Source organism: Triticum urartu, chromosome 2A, assembly GCF_056163025.1.
Source record: "Triticum urartu cultivar PI428250 chromosome 2A, HENAU_Tu73, whole genome shotgun sequence".
NCBI classification, from domain to species: domain Eukaryota; kingdom Viridiplantae; phylum Streptophyta; class Magnoliopsida; order Poales; family Poaceae; genus Triticum; species Triticum urartu.
Genome location: NC_141874.1, coordinates 695,539,805 through 695,558,912, shown reverse-complemented (window position 1 = coordinate 695,558,912; position 19,108 = coordinate 695,539,805). Strand labels below are relative to the sequence as shown.

The 19,108-nt window shown below is 46.0% G+C and overlaps 1 protein-coding gene across 1 annotated transcript; it reads right to left on the bottom strand.

Moving 5' to 3' along the window:
• Positions 1–7,783: 7,783 nt before the first annotated feature.
• LOC147986861 (putative disease resistance protein At1g50180) lies at positions 7,784–9,541 on the bottom strand. The gene is made up of 3 exons (XM_087542175.1): positions 8,938–9,541; positions 8,607–8,694; positions 7,784–8,321 (listed from the first exon to the last, which is right to left on the bottom strand). The coding sequence occupies exons 1-3, from the start codon at positions 9,539–9,541 to the stop codon at positions 7,784–7,786; spliced, it is 1,230 nt and encodes a 409-aa protein (XP_087398301.1).
• Between the last annotated feature and the right edge of the window lie 9,567 nt (positions 9,542–19,108).

The window sequence follows — 19,108 nt, the reverse complement described above, 5'->3', positions numbered from 1 at the left end:
GCACAAACTGGGATACAGATCGAAAGAGGCGCAGGCCTCCTGCCTGGGATCCTCCTAACTACTCCTGGTCGTCGTCAGCGGGCATCACGTAGTAGTAGGCACCTCCGGTGTAGTAGGAGTCGTCGTCGAAGGTGGCGTCTGGCTCCTGGGCTCCAACATCTGGTTGCGACAACCAGGTAGAAGGGATAGGAGGAAAGAGGGAGAAAGCAACCGTGAGTACTCATCCAAAGTACTCGCAAGCAAGGAGCTACACTACATATGTATGCATTGGTATCAACTGAAATAAGGCTATTATATGTGGACTGAACTGCAGAAAGCCGGAATAAGGGGGAATAGCTAGTCCTTTCGAAGACTACGCTTCTGTCAGCCTCCGTCTTGCATCATGTAGAAGAGAGTAGACTGAAGTCCTCCAAGTAGCATCGCATAGCATAATCCTAACCGATGATCCTCTCCTCGTCGCCCTGTGAGAGAGCGATCATCGATTGTATCTGGCACTTGGAAGGGTGTGTTTTATTAAGTATCCGGTTCTAGTTGTCATAAGGTCAAGGTACAACTCCAAGTCGTCCTGTTACCGAAGATCACGGCTATTCGAATAGATTAACTTCCCTGCAGGGGTGCACCACATAACCCAACACGCTTGATCCCATTTGGCCAGACACACTTTCCTGGGTCATGCCCGGCCTCGGAAGATCAACACGTCGCAGCCCCACCTAGACCAACAGAGAGGTCAACACGCCGGTCTAAACCTAAGCGCCCAGGGGTCTGGGCCCATCACCCTTAGCACACCTGCACGTTGCGAACGCGTCCGGAAGCAGAACTAGCCCCCTTAATACAAGAGCAGGCTTACGGTCCAATCCGGCGCGCGCCACTCAGTCGCTGACGTCACGAAGGCTTCGGCTGATACCACGACGTCGATTGCCCATAACTGTCCCCGCGTAGATGGTTAGTGCGTATAGGCCAGTAGCCAGACTCAGATCAAATACCAAGATCTCGTTAAACGTGTTAAGTATTCGCGAACGCCGACTAGGGCCAGGCCCACCTCTCTCCTAGGTGGTCTCAACCTGCCCTGTCGCTCCGCCACAAAGTAACAGCCGGGGGCCGTCGGGAACCCAGGCCCACCACTACCTGGATGGAGCCACCTGCCCCTTCAGCCCCCATCTCCGAACAGTATCACAGGTAAGGTAACTGTGTAAAGTATATTGTATATGCCCGTGATCACCTCCCGAAGTGATCACGGCCCAGTAGTATAGCATGGCAGACGGACAAGAGTGTAAGGCCACTGATGGAACACTAGCATCCTATACTAAGCAGTAGGATAGTAGGTAATGGTATCAACAGTAGTAGCAAGGATAGGCTATGCATCAGGATAGGAATAACGGAAAGCAGTAACATACTACACTACTCTAATGCAAGCAGTATAGAGAAGAGTAGGCGATATCTGGTGATCAAAAGGGGGGGGCTTGCCTGGTTGCTCTGGCAAGAGAGAGGGGTCGTCAACTCCGTAGTCGTACTGGGTAGCAGCGGCGTCGGTCTCGGTGTCTAGCAGAAGAAGAGGGGGGAAGAAACAATAACGGTGCAAACAGATGCACAACGATGCATGACAAGGCAAGTAACGGTGCTAGGGGTGCCCTAACGCGGTATTAGGTGGTACCGATGAAGGGGGGAAACATCCGGAAAAGTATCCCCGGTGTTTCGCGTTTTCGGGCAGAGGAGCCAGAGGGGGAAAGTTACGAGTTCGATAGGTTAGGGAGGTGTGGCGGACGAACGGGTTGCGTATCCGGAATCGTCTCGACATTCTGAGCAACTTTCATGTTGAAAATATTTTAATCCGAGTTACGGATTAAAAGATATGATTTTCTAAAGATTTTATTAATTTCTGGAATTTAATTAATTATTTAAATTAATTCGAAAAACAGATTAATGACATCAGCATGATGTCATGCTGACATCAGCAGTCAACAGAGTTGACTTGGTCAACCTGACCAGTGGGTCCAGTGGGACCCACCTGTCATACACTGTTTATGTTAATTAGGGTTTAATTAACCTAACTAATTGATTAGATTAATTAACAGGATTAATTAACTTAATTAATTAAATAATTAATTATTTTAATTATTTATTATTATTATTATTTCTATTCATCATTTTTTTTTGTTCTGGGGCGGGGCCCGTTGTCATAGGCCCAGGGGGCATTAGCGGGTTTGGGCGGCGGCTAACGGGGCGGGCGCTGGGTGCGGGCGCTCGTGCCCGAGGCCACAGCAGTAGGCCGAGCACGGCGGCAGAGGGGCACGGCGCGGGGAGGCCGCGGGGCGTGGGCAAGCACGGGCGCGCGCGCGGGGCCTACATGCGCAGCAGGGATGAGGCGGCGCGGCGCAGGCAGCGAAGAGTCAGGCGGGGGGGCGCGAGCGGCGAGCCGCGGTGCAGAGCGGGCGCGGTGGCATGGCCGGGCGAGGACGGCGCCGGAGTAGGGGCGGCCCCAGACGACGGCGGCCCTGGTGGGCGCGGCCAGGCGCCGCGGGACGGAGGCGATGGTGGCCGGGCATAGGCGGCTCCCGGGGCAGCGCTCGCGGCCGGTGAGCGGAGCAACGGCGACGGCGGCAGTGGAGCTCGGTAGCGGTTGGCGTGGGCGGCTCCGAGGCGGCGCGGGATGGAGCCGAGCGTGAGGGGGGAGGGCGCGGCCACGACAGAGAGAGGAGGGAGGGGAGCTCACAGGGGAGCAGTAGGGCACGGGCAGTGGGGCTCGGGGAGAAAGACGTGGACGGCGCGCGATGGGGAGGCAGTCCGGCAAGGAGGTTCCGGCGTCGAGCAGCGGGGCAGCGTCGGGCATCGAGCAGCGGGATCGATCCGATCTAGCTCGGGTCGAGGTGGGGCGGACGCCATGCGGGGGAAGATGGGGAGACGGGCGCCGGCGAGGGGGGGTGGCCGGAGGCACTGGGCAGCGGCGGCGGCGTCGGGGGTGAGGGCCCCGATCCCGATCTGGATCGGGGGTAGGAGGAGAGGAGCGTGGGGATCATGGGAGGGGGACTGGGAGGTGCTGTGGTTTGGTGGGTTAGGGTTACGGGGGATAAGGGCAAGCGAGGATGGGTCGGTCGCTGGCCTGGGGCCGGGCGGCCTGGAGGCCAGCTGGGCCACGGCCCAGCAGGGAGGGGTTCTCTCCTTTTCTTTTTTCCTTTTTTTGTATTGTTTTGTTTTCTGTTTTTTATTATTTTATTTCTTTACTGTTTTCATTTGAAGTTTCTTTTCTTTTAGTTTCATAAAATACCAAATGAGCACCTAAATTTGTATTATTAATTAGGCCACTGCCACAATTATTTTGGCACACTATTAAATTAGTTATATTATTATAACTTTATAAAAGGCATTAAATTAATTATCTTGCCCTCTGTTTTGGTTGTTTTAGTGCATTTAAATATTATAAGAAATGTTGGTTTCTCCAACATTATTACTCATAATTTATTTGTCACAGTTAGAAAATTTTAGTTTTAATGTTTGAAAACGTTCATTTGTTTGTTTGATTTTTAACTTGGACTCGAACCGGTTTCGAACTAACGCGAGATTAACAACAGTAACCGTGATGACGTGGCATCATTAATATGGGATTACTGTAGCCTAATTATCCGGGTGTCACAGGCTCAAATGTAATAACGGACGCCGTGTACATCGACCCCTTTATTTTTCTCCATCCCCTCTCCCCCACCATTTTTCCACAGCACCTCTACCCTAGATCTGAATAACCAGAGCATTCAACAGAACGAACCAGACTTCAAGAATAAGCAAAATCACCCCAAGCCAAGGATTCAACACTACAAACTGCAAGAATCAGTAACATCAAGCATGCAACTATGACTACAGCCATCATCGCACCATGGGCAATTAATTAACTGAAACAACGCCAGATTTTTTTAACTACAGTTCAGCCCGCCAACCAGTGCAACACCAAATCAGAAATAGTCCACGACAACACAACATCACATGTTACAAATAACCAGGAACAACCCCTTAGACCTAGCACTACACTCCAGCATCACACATTTTCTAACCTCATCTCCATTGCCTTGGTGCAGGTGTTCCTCTTATGGCCTTCATACGTACCCACAATTATCACACCTTGCAGGCTTCCGGGGTTGCTTCGGGGACATCACCCCTGTCCAGCCATGTTCTTTTATGCAATTCTTCGTCCGATTCTAGTCTGCAATCATGACATAAGCAAGTTAATCAGTTCATCCTAGAAGAACCATAAGGTGATGATCGTACATCATCAAACAAGCCATATTACCAATGAGTATTGTCTTCGGCACCACGCCTCTCTTCATCCGTACAAAGTCTGGAAAAACACACTCAAAACTCTCGTCAGTCTAGTGGCATACCAGTACACCAGGCAGTATAATACTCTGAAAATTGTTGTTAACCCCAACAAAAAGTCTGAATATGTGTCGTAAAGGTTCGTCTGGTACGTTGCACCAAACGTCACTGCGTCGCCAAAGAAACTGTATTGCAGACTGCTGCTGCCATTCGCTCACAACACATTTTTTATCCGACCTTCTTTGTCAGCCTGCACATGGTATGTAAAGTGTGGATCCTTTGCCCCCAATTCAGCAAACACTTCCATTTGTCTTCCTCACATCGTCATCCGCCTGCTCCTTGCTATCTTTCAACGCAGATTTTTCATAGACTTCTTCATAAATGGCACACTCACACCGGTAGGACCTAGACCTAGTGTTCTCCACGCCGGCCTTTCCCCTGCAAAAAAATATCACAGCATGTGCATAAATTACCCACAAGCAAAAAAATAGAAAATAATTTATATTGTCTGCCGACGGCACATACCAAGCACCCGCACATGACCTCCTGCATGCCCTTCATCCTCTCGACATTCACTCTACTCTTCTTGTACCTTGTTCCAAATCCCCTGTCCCAGGAATAAAAGTTGTAGAAATCATAAGCTTCTCCGAGCGAATCGAAGCTTGAGCCCAGCATCAGCACAATGACGTTCTCTGAAGGGTTCTCTGCATACCCCCTTACAACTTTCTCAAATGCAGTTACACACGACGGGCATGGTTTCCTGCAATGAGTGCCTGTGCCTATCCTCACCCTGCAATTGCAGTGACCATGCCTTAGGAGTTGTGCTACACTTTCAAACCCAACATCCTCATGAAACAGGGATTAAATCTAAGAGATGCAGACATTTCCCAACCCAAAAACCTCATCAACATAGCTATTAAAATTTAAATCTAACAACTGGCCACATTTTCTGAACCAAACAACCACATCGAACAGCAATTACACCCAGCTCATCTCAGGAAACATGAAAAGAACTAAAACCGTCCCACAACAATGAGCTTTCATATGCATTTTCTGCCGCTCACAAGCACCAACAATGGAATGCTTCGATGTTCATTGTCTTGTACCTGGAAACCCATGAAAACCACACCCAAAGTGGGCTGACTGTGCCTCTAGAATTTCCATTTTAACTGTCCATTCATGCCCAGAGCACACACTAATCCAGTTTTTCTAATCCTACATCACTTTGATGCCACCCCCATCTAATCCAGTGTCACACTCTGCTTGCAATTGTAAACTTTCCAACTATATCAATTTCCAAAGTGCAGTAAATGGAAAACTACAAAAGGGATTCGAGCTGACGGGCCTCTTAGCCCATCCAGGTGGCTGCGGGGTCATCTTCCCCATGGACATTTCTGACACCTGCGATGACGACTCGCGTCAATCCTCCCCTCCCCTTCCCTCCTCGCAGATCTGTGCGTCCGCACTCATGGTCGACGCCGGCGCTGCCAGCCCCCTTGCGTATCGCTGTCACTTGGACGGTGCCCGGTAACGAAACCACAGCAACCGGAGCCGCCGGATCCATTGGAACTGCGCTCTCATCCACCTCCTCAACAAATGAGAACCCGCGCGCAGCCATGGCCATAAGAAAAAGAGATGAGTCAACAAATTGGAGACTAGATCAGCACCTTGGATTCACCATCTACCACGGCCAAGATAGATATACCTGCAAAATACGAATGCACTATACACTAGATGTGTCCATGATCATGGTTAACTTCTCTCTAAAAAAATTAAATGCTGCATCCATACCAGTTTAGACTATGGATTTACATCTGACAATCCATTGCTAATTATCATCACACTATAATTCCACAGGCAATGTACACAGAATTCTAGCCACATATATTAAAACTTGCTAAAGCAAGTCATTCAGGGAGAGCAGTATTTAGAATCAGCTGCACGCAGTTTTTATCCAGCACTTCCGAATTTTGCACACTCTCCATATGCTCTAGACCTTTTTCATGACAACATAGAACCATACAACCCGGTGCCGGAAATCATCTGAATTTTGCACACTCTCCATATGCTCTAGACCTTTTTCATGACAACATAGAACCACATACAACCCGGTGCCGGCAATCATCCATTTGAAACCACTTTGCATTGTTTCTCATTTATGCTATATTTTTCCATCAACCTTCTGCACTCACTTCATTCATCTTGTATGCAACAGGACGGAACATAGACCAAACTAAATAGCATCTACAACATTTTCCATTTCCAACTGCAGATTCCACATTTTGCACCATCTTAGATGAATGTTTAATTAACACCCTGGCGACTGCTGTTATGGATCTACAAAGTTTTATTATGTAGATAGTAATACTTAATGTGCTCTCAAAATCCATATAAATGGCTCCACTTCTCAGTACTAGAGCTTAGTACGACCTCCCCAAGCTGTATTATAATTGCAATGATGTGTCTACCAATTTTAAATCGACAAGATGCATCGGCTATCTACTGTCACAAAAAATTCAATCAACACAGCACAACCATACACAGCTGGAAAAATACGTTAATGAAATTATTCATAGCACTGCTCAATTAAATTTCAGTGCGATTACAAATGATTGTGTCAACCAATTTGATCCACTGACAACCAAATTGCAATTGAAATTACATAGCTGATAGATTAAATTAACCGTTGAAAACAACAAGCTTTAACACTAGTTCATATCACACCATGGATTACAGTCGCAAAAAAAATTCAATCAACACTGCACGACTATACACAGCTTGAAAATACATTGCTGAAATTCTTCAAATCACTGCTCAATTTAAATTTAGTTTCCCTCACCTCTTATTCCAACCAAGAGCCTGGGGATTCATCTTCTCTCCATCGATTGCCGCCGCTACAGACGCCCGCAGATCCGCCGCGAACACCCGTGGTCTCCTGCAGCGCCACCTCCACGGACGTCCCCCTGGTACCATCCGCCGACGAACCTTCCGACACCATACTCTCCCCGACCTCCTCAATCAGAGTGGATCTGTGGCGGAGAAAGCATAGAAAACCTAGCCGCCTGAGCTCCACTCTTCAAATCGCACGCTACGGTGGACAAAAAAATGCATCGGACCGACATACCTCTTGCTACATGAGGAGCTCCATTTGCGCGTCGAGCCCCTGTTCTCCCTCTCACTTCCTCTCATGGCGGCCGAGTTGGGGAAGAAGAGACTAGTTTTTTTTTGAGGCAAAGGAAGAGACTAGTCGACTTATCAGAGCCACGGATCAGATAGACGTAGGCAAAACTGGGCCACGGCTCAGCCCGTTACCGGTTGACGGCCGTTCCTGAACTGGCCCACTTCCCAGGTCTGGCATACACGTATTCTCACACAATGCCCATTTACCTGCAATTCTTAGCCCACCATATACAGAATTGGCCCAGATCCCCTTGCAGCACCGAACGCATAGGATATCGAGCACATCTGTGCTCGTGATCATTTACTCCACCTCACATCCTTTCTCCCGCAGCTCCTTCAGCGTGTTGTCATCTTCGGAGATCAGGGGCATATAGCTCAGGTCCAGGTAAGTGAGGGACGGAAGATGCAGCAACCCCTCCGGGAGCTTGCTCATCTTCTTACACCATGCAAATGTCAGGTGGGAGAGCTTTGGCATTGCCCCAATCTCCATCCTCCACTCCTCGATGGAAAACTCAAAAAGCTGTAGCTCTTGCAGACAAGGAAACCTTTGGGCAGAGCAGCACATGGTATGCCCGTCATACCCCTGCAACACGAGCACCACAAGACAGGGAAGTTTCTCCAGGATTGGCATCGGGTCTTGCTTAATGACATCAGCAGATAGATGGAGCTCTCGCAGGCTTTGTGGGAAGTGATGGCTCTCCGGAAGCTTATCGAGCACATTGAACTGCTCAAGGTAAATATAAACCAGGTGCGGCATGTTCGCAATAACATTCATCATCTCTGCAGGGCAGTTGGTCTTGGTCGTGTGCCATACGAAGGTTGTCAGTTCTGTCATTAGGCTGACAAACATCACCATGTCACGGTTGCAATATTCAGTGCCAAAGGATCTAACAACTAACCAGAAGGTCTGAAGCTCTTTTTGTTGCAACCTCTTTGGTGGAGAAAACTCCTTATTCAGGTAAACATGCCTTAGAGTAGGAATATCCCAGAGGGAGTTTGGTACTACCGAGTCCAATTCAGTGCCTCTGAGATCTATAGTCTACAAATAAAGGAGTTTTCCAATTGAAGAAGGGAGAACTACATGTCTGCATCCAGTCAATCTAAGGCACCTTAGGTGAATGGACCCTCCAATTGTCCTAGAAAAATCCTTTAGGATTGAGTTTTGGATGTGAAGAACCCTTAAGGAAGTCATTTTAGGTAGAGATACTGATGAGAGTCCGAAGCCAAAGAGAGTTCGGAGAATAGGAGTTGTTCCATGTAAAATTTGTCCACTCAGGTTTTGGAAAGAAGAACGATGACAAATCATGGTATCATACGATGCTGCACCAGCCTGACCTGCATTTTGTAGAATGCATCCATATGTCAGCTAGATGTCAAATAACAGGACACAATTGACATATATTGAAACATAAAACGGAACTACATATGATGAGAGAGGAAGCTTGACCTGCCCTTTTTTGTCGATAATATCAAGAAAACCATCTTGTCTTGCTTCTTCTATGCACCAGTCCCGTAAAATATCATGAATCTTTATTGTTTGAATCCATTTATGTGCCCTGCTTCTGTGGACAACTTGAATCAAGTTTCTCTGAGCCAACTCAGTAACATACTTGTGTGCTATTTCTTCTGGTTTATGACTTGGTGTATGCGGAATGAAGCTTTCGGCCATCCATAATTCAATAAGGTTCGGCACATGTATTTCATAATCCTCAGGAAAAGCAGCAAGATAGAGGAAGCAAGTTCTTAAATAGTGACAGGGCAGATCCTTGTAACTACGAGCTAGTATATCTCGCATCATTTGTGTGCTTTTGGTTAACGGCCAGCCAAATAGTACATCAGACCATGCTTGTGTGTTCAGATTCTTTGATAGATAACCCCCCAACACTATCAATGCAAGTGGCAATCCATCACATTTATGAGCAAGCTTTCTCCCTACCTCTTCAAACTCATCCACATCACACATGACAGATCTTTTGTATGATGGTAAAGCTTTGCTACTAAAAAGTTCCCAACTTTTCTCTTCATCTAAGTGCTTCAAAACATGAACATGGGTTGGCATCTGAACATGATTTGCAACATCTTCCTTTCGTGTGGTTAGCAGTACTCTACTACCATTAGATGCGTCTGGAAAGGCTTTAATTGTCCTGTTTATTTGCTCCCATGTGTCTGTTTCCCACACATCATCCAGAACTACTTGTTGGGGAACGTAGTAATTTCAAAAAATTTCCTACGCACACGCAAGATCATGGTGATGCATAGCAACGAGGGGAGAGTGTGATCTACATACCTTGTAGATCGACAACGGAAGCGTTTGGTTGATGTAGTCGTACGTCTTCACGGCCCGACCGATCAAGCACTGAAACTACGGCACCTCCGAGTTTTAGCACACGTTCAGCTCGATGACGATCCCCGGACTCCGATCCAGCAAAGTGTCAGGGAAGAGTTCCGTCAGCACGACGGCGTGGTGACGATCTTGATGTACTACTGCTGCAGGGCTTCGCCTAAGCACCGCTACAATATTATCGAGGACTATGGTGGCTGGGGGCGCCGCACACGGCTAAGAATAAGATCACGTGGATCAACTTGTGTGTCTCTGGGGTGCCCCTACCTCCGTATATAAAGGACTAAGGGGGGGGGGTGCGGCCGGCCTAGGAGAGGCGCGCCAGGAGAGTCCTACTCCCTCTGGGAGTAGGATTCCCCCCCCCAATCCTAGTTGGAATAGGATTCGCGGAGGGGGAATAGAGAGAGAGGGGCCGGCCCCCTCTCCTTGTCCTATTCGGACCAAGGGAGGGGAGGGGCGCGCGGCCCATGTAGGGCTGCCTCTTCTCTTTTCCACTAAGGCCCATCATGGCCCATATAGCTCCCGGGGGGTTCCGGTAACCTCCCGGTACTCCGGTAAAATTCGATTTCACCCGGAACACTTCCGATATCCAAACATAGGCTTCCAATATATCAATCTTTATGTCTCGACCATTCGAGACTCCTCGTCATGTCCGTGATCACATCCGGGACTCCGAACAAACTTCGGTACATCAAAATGCATAAACTCATAATATAACTGTCATCGTAACCTTAAGCGTGCGGACCCTACGGGTTCGAGAACAATGTAGACATGACCGAGACATGTCTCCGGTCAATAACCAATAGCGGAACCTGGATGCTCATATTGGCTCCTACATATTCTACGAAGATCTTTATCGGTCAGACCGCATAACAACATACGTTGTTCCCTTTGTCATCGGTATGTTACTTGCCCGAGATTCGATCGTCGATATTCCAAATACCTAGTTCAATCTCGTTACCGGCAAGTCTCTTTACTCGTTCTGTAATACATCATCCCGCAACTAACTCATTAGTTGCAATGCTTGCAAGGCTTAAGTGATGTGCATTACCGAGAGGGCCCAGAGATACCTCTTCGACAATCGGAGTGACAAATCCTAATCTCGAAATACGCCAACCCAACATGTACCTTTGGAGACACCTGTAGAGCTCCTTTATAATCACCCAGTTACGTTGTGACGTTTGGTAGCACACAAAGTGTTCCTCCGGCACACGGGAGTTACATAATCTCATAGTCATAGGAACATGTATAAGTCATGAAGAAAGCAATAGCAACATACTAAACGATCGGGTGCTAAGCTAGTGGAATGGGTCAGGTTAATCAGATCATTCACTTAATGATGTGATCCCGTTAATCAAATAACAACTACTTGTTCATGGTTAGGAAACATAACCATCTTTGATTAACGAGCTAGTCAAGTAGAGGCATACTAGTGACACTTTGTTTGTCTATGTATTCACACATGTATTATGTTTCCAGTTAATACAATTCTAGCATGAATAATAAACATTTATCATGATATAAGGAAATAAATAATAACTTTATTATTGCCTCTAGGGCATATTTCCTTCAGTCTCCCACTTGCACTAGAGTCAATAATCTAGATTACACAGTAATGATTCTAACACCCATGGAGCCTTGGTGCTGATCATGTTTTGCTCGTGGAAGAGGCTTAGTCAACGGGTCTGCAACATTCAGATCCGTATGTATCTTGCAAATCTCTATGTCTCCCACCTGGACTAGATCCCGGATGGAATTGAAGCGTCTCTTGATGTGCTTGGTTCTCTTGTGAAATCTGGATTCCTTTGCCAAGGCAATTGCACCAGTATTGTCACAAAAGATTTTCATTGGACCCGATGCACTAGGTATGACACCTAGATCGGATATGAACTCCTTCATCCAGACTCCTTCATTTGCTACTTCCGAAGCAGCTATGTACTCCGCTTCACATGTAGATCCCGCTACAACGCTTTGTTTAGAACTGCACCAACTGACAGCTCCACCGTTTAATGTAAACACGTATCCGGTTTGCGATTTAGAATCGCCCGGATCAGTGTCAAAGCTTGCATCAACGTAACCTTTTACGATGAGCTCTTTGTCACCTCCATATATGAGAAACATATCCTTAGTCCTTTTCAGGTATTTCAGGATGTTCTTGACCGCTGTCCAGTGATCCACTCCTGGATTACTTTGGTACCTCCCTGCTAGACTTATAGCAAGGCACACATCAGGTCTGATACACAGCATTGCATACATGATAGATCCTATGGCTGAAGCATAGGGAACGTCTTTCATTTTCTCTCTATCCTCTACAGTGGTCGGGCATTGAGTCTTACTCAACTTCACACCTTGTAACACAGGCAAGAATCCTTTCTTTGCTTGATCCATTTTGAACTTCTTCAAAACTTTGTCAAGGTATGTGCTTTGTGAAAGTCCAATTAAGCGTCTTGATCTATCTCTATAGATCTTAATGCCTAATATGTAAGCAGCTTCACCGAGGTCTTTCATTGAAAAACTCTTATTCAAGTATCCCTTTATGCTATCCAGAAATTCTATATCATTTCCAATTAGTAATATGTCATCTACATATAATATCAGAAATGCGACAGAGCTCCCACTCACTTTCTTGTAAATACAAGCTTCTCCAAAAGTCTATATAAAACCAAATGCTTTGATCACACTATCAAAGCGTTTATTCCAACTCCGTGAGGCTTGCACCAGTCCATAAATGGATCGCTGGAGCTTGCACACTTTGTTGGCTCCCTTTGGATCGACAAAACCTTCTGGTTGCATCATATACAACTCTTCTTCCAGAAATCCATTCAGGAATGCAGTTTTGACATCCATCTGCCAAATTTCATAATCATAAAATGCGGCAATTGCTAACATGATTCGGACAGACTTAAGCATCGCTACGGGTGAGAAGGTCTCATCGTAGTCAATCCCTTGAACTTGTCGAAAACCTTTTGCGACAAGTCGAGCTTTGTAGACAGTAATATTACCGTCAGCGTTAGTCTTCTTCTTGAAGATCCATTTATTCTCAATTGCTTGCCGATCATCGGGCAAGTCAACCAAAGTCCATACTTTGTTCTCATACATGGATCCCATCTCAGATTTCATGGCTTCAAGCCACTTTGCGGAATCTGGGCTCACCATCGCTTCTTCATAGTTCGTAGGTTCATCATGATCTAGTAGCATGACTTCCAGAACGGGATTACCGTACCACTCTGGCGCGGATCTTACTCTGGTTGATCTACGAGGTTCAGTAGTATCTTGTTCTGAAGTTTCATGATCATCATCATTAGCTTCCTCACTAACTGGTGTAGGTGTCACAGAAACAGTTTTCTGTGATGTACTACTTTCCAATAAGGGAGCAGGTACAGTTACCTCGTCAAGTTCTACTTTCCTCCCACTCACTTCTTTTGAGAGAAACTCCTTCTCCAGAAAGTTTCCAATTTAGCAACAAAAGTCTTGCCTTCGGATCTGTGATAGAAGGTGTATCCAATAGTCTCCTTTGGATATCCTATGAAGACACATTTCTCCGATTTGGGTTCGAGCTTATCAGGTTGAAGCTTTTTCACATAAGCATCGCAGCCCCAAACTTTCAGAAACGACAACTTTGGTTTCTTGCCAAACCACAGTTCATAAGGCGTCGTCTCAACGGATTTTGATGGTGCCCTATTTAACGTGAATGCGGCCATCTCTAGAGCGTATCCCCAAAATGATAGTGGTAAATCAGTAAGAAACATCATAGATCGCACCATATCCAGTAAAGTACGATTACGACGTTCGGACACACCATTTTGCTGTGGTGTTCTGGGTGGCGTGAGTTGCGAAACTATTCCACAATTTTTCAAATGTACACCAAACTCGTAACTCAAATATTCTCCTCCACGATCAGATCGTAGAAACTTTATTTTCTTGTTACGATGATTTTCAACTTCACTCTGAAATTCTTTGAACTTTTCAAACGTTTCAGACTTATGTTTCATTAAGTAGATATACCCATATCTGCTCAAATCATCTGTGAAGGTGAGAAAATAACGATATCCACCACGAGCCTCAATATTCATCGGACCACATACATCTATATGTATGATTTCCAAAAAATCTGTTGCTCTCTCCATAGTACCGGAGAACGGCGTTTTAGTCATCTTGCCCATGAGGCACGGTTCGCAAGTACCAAGTGATTCATAATCAAGTGGTTCCAAAAGTCCATTAGTATGGAGTTTCTTCATGCGCTTTACACCGATATGACCTAAACGGCAGTGCCACAAATAAGTTGCACTATCATTATCAACTCTATATCTTTTGGCTTCAACATTATGAATATGTGTGTTACTACTATCGAGTTTCAACAAGAATAGACCACTCTTCAAGGGTGCATGACCATAAAAGATATTACTCATATAAATAGAACTACCATTATTCTCTGATTTAAATGAATAACCGTCTCGCATCAAACAAGATCCAGATATAATGTTCATGCTTAACGCTGGAACCAAATAACAATTATTTAGGTCTAATATTAATCCCAAAGGTAGATGTAGAGGTAGCGTGCCGACTGCGATCACATCGACTTTGGAACCGTTTCCCATGCGCATCGTCACCTCGTCCTTAGCCAATCTTCACTTAATCCGTAGTCCCTGTTTCGAGTTGCAAATATTAGCAACAGAACCAGTATCAAATACCCAGGTGCTACTTCGAGTATTAGTAAGGTACACATCAATAACATGTATATCACATATACCTTTGTTCACCTTGCCATCCTTCTTATCCGCCAAATACTTGGGGCAGTTCCGCTTCCAGTGACCAGTCTGCTTGCAATAGAAGCACTCAGTTTCAGGCTTAGGTCCAGGTTTGGGTTTCTTCTCTTGAGTAGCAACTTGCTTGCCGTTCTTTTTGAAGTTCCCCTTCTTCTTCCCTTTGCCCCTTTTCTTGAAACTAGTGGTCTTGTTAACCATCAACACTTGATGCTCCTTCTTGATTTCTACCTCCGCAGCTTTCAGCATCGCGAAGAGCTCGGGAATAGTCTTATTCATCCCTTGCATATTATAGTTCATCACGAAGCTCTTGTAGCTTGGTGGCAGTGATTGGAGAATTCTGTCAATGACGCAATCATCTGGAAGATTAACTCCCAATTGAATCAAGTGATTATTATACCCAGACATTTTGAGTATATGCTCACTGACAGAACTGTTCTCCTCCATCTTGCAGCTATAGAACTTATTGGAGACTTCGTATCTCTCAATCCGGGCATTTTCTTGAAATATTAACTTCAACTCCTGGAACATCTCATATGCTCCATGACGTTCAAAACGTCGTTGAAGTCCCGATTCTAAGCCGTAAAGCATGGCACACTGAACTATTGAGTAGTCATCAGCTTTGCTCTGCGAGACGTTCATAACATCCGACGTTGCTCCTGCAGCAGGCCTGGCACCCAGCGGTGCTTCCAGGACGTAATTCTTCTGTGCAGCAATGAGGATAATCCTCAAGTTACGGACCCAGTCCATGTAATTGCTACCATCATCTTTCAACTTTGCTTTCTCCAGGAACGCATTAAAATTCAACGGAACAACAGCACGAGCCATCTATCTACAATCAAACATAAACAAGCAAGATACTTATCAGGTACTAAGTTTCATGATAAATTTAAGTTCAGTTAATTCACTTAAAGAACTCCCACTTAGATAGACATCCCTCTAATCCTCTAAGTGATTATGTGATCCAAATCAATTAAACCATGTCCGATCATCACGTGAGATGGAGTAGTTTCATTGGTGAACATCTTTATGTTGATCATATCTACTATATGATTCACGCTCGACCTTTCGGTCTCCGTGTTCCGAGGCCATATCTGTATATGCTTGGCTCGTCAAGTTTAACCTGAGTATTCCGCATGTGCAACTGTTTTGCACCCGTTGTATTTGAACGTAGAGCCTATCACACCTGATCATCACGTGGTGTCTCAGCACGAAGAACTTTCGCAACGGTGCATACTCAGGGAGAACACTACTTGATAATTTAGTGAGAGATCATCTTATAATGCTACCGTCAATCAAAGCAAGATAAGATGCATAAAAGATAAACATCACATGCAATCAATATAAGTGATATGATATGGCCATCATCATCTTGTGCTTGTGAACTCCATCTCCGAAGCACCGTCGTGATCACCATCGTCACCGGCGCGACACCTTGATCTCCATCGTAGCATGGTTGTCGTCTCGCCGAGCTTGTGCTTCCACGATTATCGCTACCGTTTAGTGATAAAGTAAAGCATTACAGCGCGATTGCATTGCATACAATAAAGCGACAACCATATGGCTCCTGCCAGTTGCTGATAACTCGGTTACAAAACATGATCATCTCATACAATAAAATTTAGCATCATGTCTTGACCATATCACATCACAACATGCCCTGCAAAAACAAGTTAGACGTCCTCTACTTTGTTGTTGCAAGTTTTACGTGGCTGCTACGGGCTTAAGCAAGAACCAATCTTACCTACGCATCAAAACCACAATGATAGTTTGTCAAGTTGGTGCTGTTTTAACCTTCGCAAGGACTGGGCGTAGCCACACTCGATTCAACTAAAGTTGGAGAAACTGTCACCCGCAAGCCACCTATGTGCAAAGCACGTCGGGAGAACCGGTCTCGCGTAAGCGTACGCGTAATGTTGGTCCGGGCCGCTTCGTCCAACAATACCGCTGAACCAAAGTATGACATGCTGGTAAGCAGTATGACTTATATCGCCCACAACTCACTTGTGTTCTACTCGTGCATATAACATCAACATATAAAACCTAGGCACGGATGCCAATGTTGGGGAACGTAGTAATTTCAAAAAAATTCCTACGCACACGCAAGATCATGGTGATGCATAGCAACGAGGGGAGAGTGTGATCTACATACCTTGTAGATCGACAACGGAAGCGTTTGGTTGATGTAGTCGTACGTCTTCACGGCCCGACCGATTAAGCACCGAAACTACGGCACCTCCGAGTTTTAGCACACGTTCAGCTCGATGACGATCCCCGGACTCCGATCCAGCAAAGTGTTGGGGAAGAGTTCCGTCAGCACGATGGCGTGGTGACGATCTTGATGTACTACTACTGCAGGGCTTCGCCTAAGCACCGCTACAATATTATCGAGGACTATGGTGGCTGGGGGCGCCGCACACGGCTAAGAATAAGATCACGTGGATCAACTTGTGTGTCTCTGGGGTGCCCCTGCCTCCGTATATAAAGGACTAGGGGGGGTGCGGCCGGCCTAGGAGAGGCGCGCCAAGAGAATCCTACTCCCTCTGGGAGTAGGATTCCCCCCCAATCCTAGTTGGAATAGGATTCGCGGAGGGGGAATAGAGAGAGAGGGGCCGACCCCCTCTCCTTGTCCTATTCGGACCAAGGGAGGGGAGGGGCGCGCGGCCCATGTAGGGCTGCCTCTTCTCTTTTCCACTAAGGCCCATCATGGCCCATATAGCTCCCGGGGGGTTCCGGTAACCTCCCGGTACTCCGGTAAAATCCCGATTTCACCCGGAACACTTCCGATATCCAAACATAGGCTTCCAATATATCAATCTTTATGTCTCGACCATTTCGAGACTCCTCGTCATGTCCGTGATCACATCCGGGACTCCGAACAAACTTCGGTACATCAAAATGCATAAACTCATAATATAACTATCATCGTAACCTTAAGCATGCGGACCCTACGGGTTCGAGAACAATGTAGACATGACCGAGACATGTCTCCGGTCAATAACCAATAGCGGAACCTGGATGCTCATATTGGCTCCTACATATTCTACGAAGATCTTTATCGGTCAGACCGCATAACAACATACGTTGTTCCCTTTGTCATCGGTATGTTACTTGCCCGAGATTCGATCGTCGATATTCCAAATACCTAGTTCAATCTTGTTACCGGCAAGTCTCTTTACTCGTTCTGTAATACATCATCCCGCAACTAACTCATTAGTTGCAATGCTTGCAAGGCTTAAGTGATGTGCATTACCGAGAGGGCCCAGAGATACCTCTCCGACAATCGGAGTGACAAATCCTAATCTCGAAATACGCCAACCCAACATGTACCTTTGGAGACACCTGTAGAGCTCCTTTATAATCACCCAGTTACGTTGTGACGTTTGGTAGCACACAAAGTGTTCCTCTGGTAAACGGGAGTTGCATAATCTCATAGTCATAGGAACATGTATAAGTCATGAAGAAAGCAATAGCAACATACTAAACGATCGGGTGCTAAGCTAGTGGAATGGGTCAGGTTAATCAGATCATTCACTTAATGATGTGATCCCGTTAATCAAATAACAACTACTTGTTCATGGTTAGGAAACATAACCATCTTTGATTAACGAGCTAGTCAAGTAGAGGCATACTAGTGACACTTTGTTTGTCTATGTATTCACACATGTATTATGTTTCCAGTTAATACAATTCTAGCATGAATAATAAACATTTATCATGATATAAGGAAATAAATAATAACTTTATTATTGCCTCTAGGGCATATTTCCTTCACTACTAGGTATCTCTTTTGCAACAGAAAATCACTTATCTTCTTCCCCACATCATACTCCTGCATTTGATCAACTTGCTCATCATTGGCCCCCATTATTTGCTTCTATTGGTGTGAGTTGGAATTTATATATCTGTAAGAGGGCTGAAGTGTAAAATGTACAAATAATATAGATAGATAATAGAGAGATGGATCGAGATGAGATCCAGAAAATTCCCCATCCATCGCCTCTGCCTCTCTCTCTCCGTTCTTCAACCTAGCTCACTCAAATCTGCATGATTTTCGTATGAGATTCAATATGGCACCAGAGCAGGTTCGTTCCTGCGTGTTCCACCCGGAATTTTGAGCGAAGATTGGCCGCCGACGAGGTGCTGTGTCGCCGTACTCTGGAGCTTGCGGTCGCTGTAGTCGTGTGTTGTGGTGTGGTCTCTCCGAATCCCCGTCTTCATCCCTGCTGCAGTCCGCCGTCCGACCCGGCCATAGGTCTGCAGCGCTGCTCCGGTTTGGTGAGTGGTTTGCGGCAAAGTCAATTTCATCCCCAAAGTGCCATCGTTCTTCCTGGTACCTATCACGCCAATAGCTAGTTCATCTCCAAGTTTGTTTTTTGGCTACTATTCTCCTGCGTGAGATCTCCATTACAAGCAGTGGAGAGGCCAAGTTAAATCAGGCTCATGTACTACAGCAAGTAGCACCTTGCGTGGTGAATCTTACAATTGTTGAGTGTGCTTGGGGTGTGCTTTTGCATTGGAA

Bases quoted from the DNA above. Each gene is read 5' to 3' on its own strand.
- LOC147986861 (XM_087542175.1), bottom strand. From the start codon at position 9,541: ATGCCAACCCATGTTCATGTTTTGAAGCACTTAGATGAAGAGAAAAGT. The intron at 8,695-8,937 runs AAGGGCAGGTCA...GCTTCGGACTCT, and splicing joins TCTTGATATTATCGACAAAA to CATCAGTATCTCTACCTAAA. The intron at 8,322-8,606 runs GTCCATTCACCT...GATGTTTGTCAG, and splicing joins TTTTCTAGGACAATTGGAGG to CCTAATGACAGAACTGACAA.